Source organism: Scyliorhinus canicula, chromosome 7 (genome assembly GCF_902713615.1).
Source record: "Scyliorhinus canicula chromosome 7, sScyCan1.1, whole genome shotgun sequence".
Taxonomy (NCBI): Eukaryota; Metazoa; Chordata; class Chondrichthyes; order Carcharhiniformes; family Scyliorhinidae; genus Scyliorhinus; species Scyliorhinus canicula.
This window is the reverse complement of record NC_052152.1, coordinates 199,754,454-199,766,498: the sequence shown is the minus strand read 5'-3', so window position 1 is coordinate 199,766,498 and position 12,045 is coordinate 199,754,454. Positions and strand designations below refer to the sequence as shown.

General features: G+C 43.8%; 1 protein-coding gene across 1 annotated transcript; it reads right to left on the bottom strand.

The window, feature by feature from the left end:
• Positions 1-835: 835 nt before the first annotated feature.
• Positions 836-9,156, bottom strand: tcf15 (transcription factor 15). The gene is made up of 2 exons (XM_038803688.1): positions 8,671-9,156; positions 836-1,362 (listed from the first exon to the last, which is right to left on the bottom strand). The coding sequence occupies exons 1-2, from the start codon at positions 9,139-9,141 to the stop codon at positions 1,288-1,290; spliced, it is 546 nt and encodes a 181-aa protein (XP_038659616.1). The 5' UTR covers positions 9,142-9,156; the 3' UTR covers positions 836-1,287.
• Positions 9,157-12,045: the final 2,889 nt, after the last annotated feature.

Here is a 12,045-nt window from a genome sequence, read left to right as displayed (position 1 = left end):
GGAATTGAATCCGCACTGCTGGCCTTGTTCTGCATCACAAACCAGCTGTCTAGCCCACCGAGCGAAACCAGCCCGAATTAAGACCAGTCACAACAAAGAGTAATCTTCACCTATAAACCACCCCCCTCTCCATTCTCCCTGCCTGTTAATTCGGAAAATAGTCACGTGAGATGTCCCACCCAGGGACCAATGCCTTGGCAAAGGTGGCTCAATGCCGGACCGATATTATCAGCGCACAAATTCTCGGCTGCCACTTCAGTGCAGCACTTTGGGAGTGCAGCACTGTCAGTGGATAAGGAGATGTCAAACAGAGCCCCCCCCCCCCCCCCCCCCCTAGCTGCCCTAGGCTCTATCTGCACCGGGAGATTTCCCCAGCGTCTCTATCCCTCAAGCAACCTCAGACGATCCTGTCATTTATTTGTGGGATTGTGCTGTGTAGCTCAGTTGGCTGGGCAGCTGGTTGGTGTTGCAGAGCGAGGCCAGCAGAGTGGCTCCCAATTTCCCTACAGGCTGAGGTTATTCACGAAGGCTCCGCTTTCTCAACCTTGCCCCTCACCTGAGGTGTGGTGACGATCAGGTTAACTCACCACCAGTCAGCCCTCCCCCTCAGAGGGTAAAGCAGCCTATGGCCATCTGGGACTAGGGCAACGTTACTTCACCTGCTGTGCACAAATTGGCTGCCACATTCCAACAGTATTTCAAAAAGTAATTGGCCAAGATCATGAAAGGCGCTATACAAATGCAAGTTCTTCCTTTTACTGCCTCTCCAAGTATTTTAAACAGCAGCCACCCTGAATAACTACAAGCACAACATTCCCGACAGAGAACACATTTCTCCTTTATTTTTTTTCACATTTTGGCTCGATTTAAAAAAAAAACAATTTTTTACAGCAGATATAACAACATAAAAACTTAGAAAAGGCCACATCTCCCCAAATGGAGATAGACTTCAGCATATTTTAAAGTGTCACTCTTTTTTTTGGCCAACCCTTAACACCGAGTTGACACTGTGTCCAGTCTGTGGATTGTAGCAGGAACTCCAACTCCAAATTCCTGACTCCAGATATAAAAGTTTCTGCTTAGAAATCCTTCCAGGTGATGGGGGGAAGCAAAGAGGTCCCAGGGCTGGCTCCAAGTTCTGTTTGCAGGAGGTTTTACCGGGTGTAATTTTGCTGTTGGTTGCTGCGAGATCTCCTGGAGATTGACTCCGGTTGCACTCCGCTGAGACCCCCACATCACTCACTCAGGGCGGAGAAGCCCCCTTCCCTCACCCTCCAGCCCCTCCTTTCACTGGCGCTGCATCCGCAGAGTTCCTGGTCCTCTGAGCTTGGAATACCCGCTCTTTCCGTCCTTTTCCTTAACCTAAAGAAAGGACAAAAAAAAACAAATCGACCGCTTTAACAGGAACCAACGAAAAATGTATTACACATTTCAAAATTGGGACAATTAAACTTGAACTTCCCTTTTATCACCTTAAACTTTCCTAAACCCAACATATCCATTTTAAAATCGCAGTATAAAATATATCCATTCGAGTTAGTGTTTCTCCAAAGCATGCATGAAGTGATATATTAATAAAGATTTTCGATAATCTAGTATTTCTTTTACAAAACATCAAAATTATTTTATGCATTAATATGTTGCAGAAGGATTAATGTGCAAAATGCCCCCTTTCTTTTGCAAATCTATCTTGATGTTAACTTAAAAAGGGAATACATTTGTGTTTTTCGTTCGGATTTAGTCAGGACTGGGTTTAAAATGGGAGAGGGTTGACCATTCCAGAGGTGATCGAGTAACAGATTAATGACACGCCGTCTGTAACAGTAGAACTGTAACCAATTGGTAATGCGATACACTCCACATCGCTGTTTGTTCTATGTGGGGGTCAGTTAGAAAAACACACTCGGCTTCCTGAAATGGTCCCTGTGTGTCACCGTCTCCCTCTCCGCCCCTTAATGTTCCCATTCTTAGGCACACCTGACGTCCCAAAATGTACTTTATTACCTTGTAGCTGGGAGACATTAATTTCTTGGGGGGGGGGGGGGGCACTTTTGGAGTTCAGAAAATTGCACTCGTGTGATTTTTGTCCCCCCCCCCCCCCCCACGGCATCTCGCAAGTGAACGGAGAAATTAAATGTCCGGCTAAAGTAGTCACCAAAGTCAATTAGATGCAATTAAGTTTAGTGTTGACGCTCTCTCAACCCAGGTAGTAACTCACACCGTTATTTCCAGGTTTAGCTAACTCATGATCGAGACATTTCTGCGGACAAACGGGCCATTCGGCCCAACCTGTCTGTGCTGGTGCCCAAGCTCCAAAGAAGGACACGAAGAAAAAGCGTCTTAAAATGTAAATCAATGATAGAACCCAGAGCTGGGGCTTGAAACAAAAGCAGAAGAAAAAAAAACCGCTTCATTTATAAAAGGTATGAATTGCAAAAAAAAAATACAATTCTGATTTCACGTCACGACTCTCCTAGGGGAGCCTTTTTGGTTTATATGGGGTCGAGTGAAGAATGTCCTTTCCCCCCTTAGTAAAGCAAACGACACATGTGCAATAATACATGTAGGAAATGAGCTACAGTGTGTGTAATTGAATTGAGCGGTTCAGGTGCTGTTATGAACATGAAGCACGGTACAAAGCTTGATGGTTTTGCGAATGCTGGCAGAAACCATTTAATTTGATACCTCACATTTACTGCCGACAATTTACTCTTATTGATTAAATACAGTCGGCGAGTTAATATTAAAGTTTCAGCACGCCCCGTAGTGTAGAGGCTTGAGGAGGGCAAAAAGCATGTCGAACTTGAAACCGGCATTTGACAAATACTGTTATTTTAAGAGACGAGGTGTAATATACATTATACCTTCTGGTGAAAGTCATCCACTTAAAACATTAAACCTGTTTTTTTTCCATAGATGCTGCCTGACCCACTGAGCATTTCCAACTTTAGTTCAGAGTTTCGCACTTTTGTGCACATCTCATTATATACCACTTCTCATGATATACACACACCTATTTATGAAAGGTCGCTTTTATTTCCTGTTTGGGAAATCGAATTTGCCAACAAAGTTGCGTTTCTAAAAGTTGGCGACTTTCTCTCACAGTCTAATTAGTCAACAACAATAATTTGCCCGCCCTATAAATTCCCAGCAATTTCATTAGCGGTGGTCGACACGTGTCTATTTGTGTTATAAATTATAGTTTGGGATTTATTTATGACTGACTGTACAGAGATTAAGGACTTTTTGAAGTAAACATTGAATTTAATTCCTATTTTATTCTTATTTAACAACTTTAAATCTTTGATTATTCATTAATCTAATCTATTTCCACATTTAAACATCGTCTGGACGTGTGAGTCAGTCCTATTGATTCGATGAGTTAAACATTGGTGTAATCTTTATGTTCATCAGTAACCCCACAAGGGATTGATGAGCAGGCGCCTGTGCTAAATGTTCCACCCATCGTCTGTGAATGGTGAAAAAAATCAAATTCAAGTTCACTCCATTGTCACCACCCTTTACACCCAATTTTATTGTGCTTTAACAGACCACGATTTGCTATTTTCTCTCCAAGTCACTTGATATCCCTGGCACCCTGGTCCACGTGGCTGGGAAGGTAGGCGTGTGACTTGGGTCCCATCCATTGTGTTCTGACCCAGGGAGCGTCCAATGAATACAAAGAGATGGGAGGGGCCAGGGGCATAGAAATGATTTTACCTCCAATCTTTCCTGTTTCCATTTGGGATGTGCCAAGTTTCCACTTGGCATGGAAGTTTTGTTCTTCGTTCTCTTTCAGCAACAAAAAATCCACAATTGAGGTATTCACTTTATCACATTGTTCCCACTATTCTTTCATCAATGGTTTCCTGAAAAAGGTTGGAATTGATATTCTGCTGTCCGAGCTTCAGCCTTGGCACTGTTCATAGTCTTAATATTTATTGTCACAAGTAGGCTTACATTAACACTGCAATGAAGTTACTGTGAAAATCCCTGAGTCGCCACATTCCAGCGCCTGTCGATACACTGAGGGAGAATTCAGAATGTTCAAATTATCTCACAGCACGTCTTTCAGGACTTGTGGGAGGAAACCGGAGCACCCGGAGGAAACCGACGCAGACGTGGGAGAACATGCAGACTCCGCACAGACAGTGACCCAAGCTGGGAATCGAACCTGGGACCTGGAACTGTGAAGCAACATGTCAAGTAAAATGCACTACCGCGATGCCCATGTGCTACCATCTTCAAGAACATTATATAAAAAAACGACAGCTCAAGCTCTAAAAATATTCAAACTGGTATTTACACACTAACCAAATTATTCACCAGGACTGGTTGGCTGTGTGGTTTTACTGACCCAGGGTGAATTCCTGATGTATTAGTCTCATGATCTACTTGCTTTGGAGGACAGTTCTATTAACAGACGACTCTGCCGAAATTTTCTCTCAAAACAGTTTGGAAAGCCTGCCAATCTCATTTGGCACAGTCTGAAGTAATTCAAATTGAAACCTATTTGTAAAATTATTTTCATTTTGAAATTATATCCTGAGTTAAAGGACGGTGTCATATTTTTCATAACGTTTAATTTAATAAAGTAAATATTCTTAGTGGCTACTCTCTAATCTCCAGTTCAATTACTTTACTGACTGTTATAGATATTTAGAGTGTTAGGACAAAAATCACTGTAACCTTATATTGTTTCCGTGTGGAGGTACAATGTTCAATTTCACTCCCCAGCGTTGCTCCCAAATTTCCTTCACACAAACCACATTTTACTTGACGTGTTATATTCATACTGAATGTAACTATTTCTGGTGTTTATGCAGTAGCTTTCCTGTCGAACAGGTGGACGACATTGGTCTATTATGTCTACAATTAGAGATTGACCCACAAACAGTATTGTGTCTGCATAGCAACTAAAATCAGCTTCTCTGAGGCCTGAAGTACCATTAACAAAATCCACTGTGTATAATTTATATAATACACACACTTTTAAAATTTTCTTCAGAATGTTTAAATTCTCTAGGCACACTTTATAAGATGACATGCTGGAGAATTGTAAATAACAAAAGCTTAGATTTTATATTAAAGAATAGACAAGAGTTTTAAAAATCAGCAAAAGTAAACAGTTAGAGCACACTTTGTTTTCATTTTAGTGTAAATCTACAGAATGTTATATAAATTTCTTTAAGTTATGAAAAGATATATTGACTAGAAACGCAAGATATTAATAAATAGTATGTATGACCCCATAACAGCAATTAATTACTGGATTTCAATTCATTTGAAGCATTTAAAATCAGTTTGCAATTTCAGAAGAAGCCAATCTCTAATTTTAAGCTCTTGCATTGTCATTTACAACAAAATTCAGATAAGAAGCCATATAAATGCAAATAAATTATTCAGAGTTAATCACCTGTAATGATCACCATTTCTGGACATTAATGTTTGAAGGCGAGTTATTGCCTACATTCCAATTATTGGCTGGACCAACAAAATTATTTTGGAAGTTAAAACACGACAATGCAAGGGTTTAAAGTTAGAAGCTAAGAATTGATGGGAGATTGTTACCTTTGATGCTAATAGGGAGTATGGTGGCCTGTATTACATTTGATACACATCAGGCCCAATTGCCATCACATTCTTATCTCTAGTTTGGAAAGGATTATTTGACAGTTGAGACAAATAGTTCTGTGGTATTTTTTGGAATACAAATTCTGGAGCTGACTATGGACAGCTGCATTTTTTTAAGCTAGGATTCAACCAATTATTCCATGATGAAATGCAATAAGGTCCACATTGCTCCTCTTGCTGGCCAAGTTCAGTCTAAGAATTTGGACATTTGACCAATAGTCAGTCACTCCCAACAAATGAGAACAAATTTTAAACTCATAAAACCAAATCAAAATATGGAAATAACACCAAACAAAACAATTTAATCCAAAATTTAATTTTCAATATTAGTACAAAATCATGTATTTTTTAGCAGCAGATTCAACAACAACGTACATGTCAGTTATGGCTCCGTTGGTAGTACTCTCGTCTTTGAGATACAACGTTCTGGGTTCAAGTCCCACTTCAGGGCTTGAGCCCAAAACTCTCAGCGGATACTCCAAGTACTATACGGAGGGGTGCTGCACTGTTGAAAGTGCTATCTTTTGGATGAGGCATTGAATCAAGGCCCCATTTACCTGCTTGGGTGTAAGAGATCTCATGGCACTATTTTGAAGAAGAGCGGGACATAACTGTTCCATAATTTGTCCCTCAACATCATCCAAACAAATTATCTGGTCATTATCACATTTCAGTTTGCTGTGCACAACTAGCCTGGCTGCTGTGTTTCCTACATCACAATAGTGACTCTCTCTCTCTCTCTCTCTCTACCTTTCCACCCCCTAACCGTTCACAGGTCAGATTTTCATCTGTTTCTGTAGCTAATTATTCCTGGAACAGGTCTCTAGTCTGTTGCCAGGGGCTTATAGCTTGAGGGACATTACACCAGATCAAGCAGAGCCACACTCACACACACAGGCAAACTAAGAAGCAATTGAGCGGAACAATAGTGACTTTTTAAAGATAAATTTAAAGAACCAATTCATATTTTTTCCAATAAAGGGACAATGTAGCATAGCCAATCCACCCATCCTGCACATCTTTGGGTTGTGGGGGTCAGGCCCACGCAGACATGGGAGAATGTGCAAACTCCACACGAACAATGACCCACGGTCGGGATCGAAACCGGCCCTCAGCAGCGCGAGGCAGCAGTGCTAACCACTGCGCCACCGTGCTGCCCCAGGAACAATAGTGACTAGGATTCGAAAACACTTAATTGGCTGTAAAGCACTCAGGCATCTGGTGGGGTTGTGAAAAGCACTATACAAGTGCAAGTCTTCTTTTCTTTCTATGGTATCTTTAACGTCGGGAGGTGATAATCAAACAAAAATAATACTGATGCAAAGAAGGTAAATTTGGAATTAGGAATAGGTGACTAAAAGCGTAGTCCATGGAAGGTCTTAAAGGAGGACATCAAGGACGAGAGGCAAAGTTGTTCAGTGAGTGAATTCCAGAGTTGGGGCCTGGACTGCTGAAGGCATTACATTAATGCTGAGGTAGAGAGAGTTGGGAATGGCCAAGAAGCCAGAATTGGAGTTCTTGGGAAGGTGTACGCCTGGAGAAGGTTGCAGAAATCAGGTTGGCAAGGGGGAAGGCATTTGTGGAACACAAGGATGGGACTTTTAAATTCAGCATTGGTGGACTGGGAAATGCAGCAACTGATCAAACAGATTTTATGGTCGGTTAAACCTTTCTGACCAAACCTTTGGTCACCCCAATTCATCTTTTGTTTGACTTGGCATTTCGTTTTCTCACAGCTTTGTGAAGCCAATTAGGATACTTTTCTATGTTAAAGGCAATGTGCATATAGTTCTGCTGCCTCACAGTGCCAGGGACCCAGTTCAATTCCAGCCTTGGTGACTGTGTACTTTCTCCCCGTGTTTGCATGGGTTTCCTCCGGGTGCTCCGGTTTCCTCCCAAATTCCAAATATGTGCACGTTACATGGATTGGCCATGATAAATTGCTCCTTAGTGTCCAAAGATATCCAGGGTAGGTTGGGCTACAGGGATAAGGCAGGGGTTGGCCCGAAGTGGAGTGCTCTTTCAGATGGTTGGTGCAGAATTGATGGGCCAAATGGCCTCCTGCATTGTAGTAATTCTATGCTTCTATAATGGGCAGCATGGTCGCACAGTGGGTAGCACTGTTGCTTCACAGTGCCAGGGTCACAGGTTTGATTCCCGCTTGGGTCACTGTCTGTGCGGAGTCTGCACGTTCTCCCTGTGTCTGCGTGGGTTTCCTCCGGGTGCTCCAGTTTCCTCGCACAAGTCCCTAAAGACGTGCTGCTAGGTAATTTGGAAACTCTGACTTCTCCCTCTGTGTACCTGAACAGGCGCCGAAATGTGGCGACTAGGAGTTTTTCACAGTAACTTCATTGCAGTGTTAATGGAAGCCTACTTGTAACAATAACGATTATTATTATTATTAAGGACCTCCATACAGAGTAATGAGACTATTGCTCCTTAATTAGCTCTGACCCTTAAAACCTGCTGAATCTTTGATTATAGGCTGAACATTTGAAATACTTTGGAAAAAGCAGGAAATATTTTATTTGTATAATATTTCCACACAAAATCAACTCTCCTAATAAACTGAGACATAGCCTTTCAACAAATCACGGATCTCTTGTTTTGTGATTATTTGAAAGGTTAGACCTCAGGTTGTTAGGAGACGGAGCTCATATAGAAATATATGTATTTACAAACATGATTATTAAAAGTGACATCAATGTGTTATTGAGCCCAAATTATGTTCCTTTTGGTTGAATGGTTCTGGAATTCGTTATCTGAAAGGGCGGTGGAATTGGATTGAAAGTAACCTTCGAAAGGAAATAGACCAAATACTTGAAAAAGCGGCAACAAATAAAAAGGTTACAGAGCAGAGCGGTGGGGATTAATTGGACAGTTCTTACAAAGGTCAGCACAGGCACCAAGCCTCCTCCTGCTCTGTAAAATCGGTTCATTCCAGGCCAGGGTCGCTGTGCATTCTGAACATTTTCAGATGACCTGCTTTGCTGACCTGGGCTCCACTCAGTGAGCCCCAAGCGAAAAGCTACCTACCCCTTTCCTCTGGTTGCTGAGGCAGAAGGTGCAGATGGATCTGGGCTGCGAGCCCTCAAACTCATCCTGGCTGCTGTAGACGGTGGCCAGGCACGGCTGCCCGTCCAGGCACTCCTCTCCCAGCAGCAGGATGTTGCCCAGGTGCGAGATGTAGCTGGAGGCCAGGCGGAGGGTCTCGATCTTGGAGAGTTTCCTATCGGGGGGCTCGGTGGGGATGAGTGTCCGCAGGGCGCTGAAGGCGGTGTTGACGCTGTGAGTCCTGTCCCTCTCCCTAGCGTTGGCCGCTTGCCGGTGCTTCACCACCATCGTGCCCTTGGAGAACCCCACCCGCCTCCTCTTCCCAGCCCCGTGGCAGCAGTCGAAAGACTGGTCGGAACCCTCGCTCTCGCTCTTGTTCTCATCGTCCGAGTGGAGGCTGATGTCCGGGTAGAAGTGCCGAGCAGCAACAGGTCGCAACATGGTAAAAGCCATGGCTGGCTCCCACCACCCCCACCCCCCTCCCTCCCTCCCACCCCCACCCACCCACCCACAGGGTCTCAATCACCCTCTCAGCGAAGGCTGGCAATGGACTCAAGCGGCGTCCCAGCTGCAATAACACAACAAGCCTGGACTCATGTCATTCAAACCTGTTGTGATAAAACCTCCAAAGTCCATTTATAACCCGGGGGAGGGGCTTGAGCAGACACGTAACTCCAACAGAAGCCAATAGGAAGAGCCCTCTATCCCTACCCTTACCCCCCCCCCCCCCCAACCCAGGAGAGCAATCAATAATATTATCAATTGTGTCAGTAGCAGTTTACAAACTTGGCACTGAAACACTCAGCATCGATTCTCAGCTGTGTTCTCAAACTGAGAAACAGACCATTTTTGGTTTTCTCGAAACTTAAAAACACCTGATTTTTTTTTTTGGTTTCATGGGGAGGAAAGGGGGGGGGGGGGGGTGCACCAAATTGTGTTTTCAGACCCTGGCTCTGCTCTAATACATTACCAATTGTAGCCCCCGCGTCTCCTGGTGGAGTTGCTGCCGCAGAATGCGAGCTCCCCCCCCCCCCCCAGCCATGCACTTCCCATTCCAACTTAACCGAGGTTTAATTACAAAACCCATATTCCCCCAGCTCCTTCGCGCGTCTGTTAAATATTGCAGCTGGCTTGCCGCTGCAGAGCGGTGTAGCCTCCTGACATTATAGAAACCAGATTCCTGACTTCTCCAAGTGCTCTCTGGCTGGCTCATTCCCCCCTCCTCGGATCCCGAGGTTTAACATTTCAGGAGGAAAGTTGTTGAAGAAGCAGCAGAAGCGGACAGGTAACTAACCCTTTCCTACCCCGGCCTCAGGGGCATTTAGGACTTTTTTGCTTCCTCGCGGTAGACGTGACCGGTTTATTTTTTATTAATGCACTTTTAAAGCAACGAATGATTTCCTGTAAACCCCCAAAGAGGGAACCTTGAGGCACTGCTAGAGGAAATGGTCCATTTCATCTCGATCTGCAATTCGTCAAATAGTCACCTCATATTTTACATTTATTTTTTTTTGGTACTTCTGTTCCGCTCTAATGTAGTCATTTGTGGGCGAAAGGCAGAGAACAGAACTGAACACCGAGAGAGGGGGAAGTATATTTGAAGTGATACCTGTATCACTAACCCGGCCGCCCACACTGTCCTCAATGTCTCTGTTATCGATATCGCGGCAAAGTGACCAATTCGCTACATGGACACACGTATACGCTTATAAACACATTTACACAAATGTACACATATGTTAACACATATTTACACTCATACAAACATACACAAGTAAGGATCAACAACAAACACATACACACTAACATACTCTCAGTGATATTTGATGGTAGTGGTATGTTATCGTTCACCCAGGGAGTCCCAGTTGCTGTTACTGCCGCTACTTTTACATCCATGTTGCTGTCTGGAGTTACGGACAGTGATGGTGGCGTGTCTAACTTTTTCTCTATCACACGGCTCCCACTCTCACTGCCTATCACTGGTGTGTACTGAAGTATTTACAGATAGACATTCAAGCCGTGTGACTGCGCTCTGGACGCATCTTCCTTGGGCATCCAACCAGAGATGGACACCCTCAAATCTCCAGCAACATAGGAAACAGAGTAGGCCATTCAGCCCTTCAATGGGATCGTAGCTGGTTTGCAGCCGAACTCCAGGTAGCCGCCTTTGCCCCATATCTTTGGATGGCAAAAATCAATCGATCTCAGATTCAAAACTTACAACTGATCCGGAACCAATTGTCGTTTGTAAAAGAATTCCACAATTCTGCTGCCCTGTGTGTGTGTGTACAAGTGTTTACTAATTCCACTTGTCATATCCCGTCGCTTCCAGTGCTTATCCCCACTCTGCCTCCCTCTCCCCAGCCAATGTCTGAGCCAGATCAATAACTCGCCTTTAATTCCAATGGGGTTTCAACTTGGGATGGGCAATACACTTGTCAGTAATGTCCATATCAGGAGAATAGAGATCCGAATTGCAAAACACACTGGCACACACACACGTGTATATATGTATATCTATGCATATACATATACAGACAGGCAGACATCATATACACAGACAAACCTGTTTGCAAACACACATGTACACGCTGTTAAACTAGGCAGACGGTCGCATGTATTAGGAACAATGAAGGATAATTGAGTTTTGTTGAGATTCATAAATGACACCTGATATTGAATGGACCGGTTAGGTATATAACTGGCAGCTGACAACCTGAAACGGAGGAAGCGAGGGGGGGGGGGGGGGGGGGGCAATTTCAGGGTCTCTGGAATACCAATCGACTCTCATTATCTGTGGTTTTCTAATTTGGTCATGGTGCCATTTGCGCAGTCAGGTTTAGGACTTTGAGAAAGCCCACAGTGCGGGTTACACACACACACACACATAGAGTCAGGGACACTCGCTGAGCATCTGAAAACCACCTTTCATTTCATTCTTCCTCTCGGCCAATTTCCGCTCAATTCCACATTCGCGGCGTTGCCAGATTTCCCCTTTTCAAATGATGGATATCTGGCTAAAACGTTGTTCCATTGCCCGAGCGGCGAGGCTGCCGAATGAGAATACGGCCACTTACTCCCTGAGTCACACCAAAGGACACCTGAAGTGACTGAGTCTCTGAGGGGAGATATATAAGGCAACTGGAAATAGCAATGAAATAGCATTGTGATATTTAATTCGCTTCAGTTTAAAACACAGCCTGTAGGTGAGAAAGATCGACATTGAAAATAATGCTGCAGAAAGCTCCACTTCCCTCTTATAATCTCGTTGGGGAGACCAGAAACCAGCTCAATTCTCCTTTCAGTAACTTTGTGAAAGATTATGCTTCACTTCAAATTCCGCGTTCTCGAGTGGAA

What these genes read in the sequence shown, in the direction of transcription:
- tcf15 (XM_038803688.1), bottom strand. Translation starts at nt 9,141, where the DNA reads ATGGCTTTTACCATGTTGCGACCTGTTGCTGCTCGGCACTTCTACCCG. An exon ending in TCAGCAACCAGAGGAAAGGG is followed by an intron (nt 1,363 to 8,670) that starts GTAGGTAGCTTT and finishes TCCTTTCTTTAG; the next exon opens with GTTAAGGAAAAGGACGGAAA.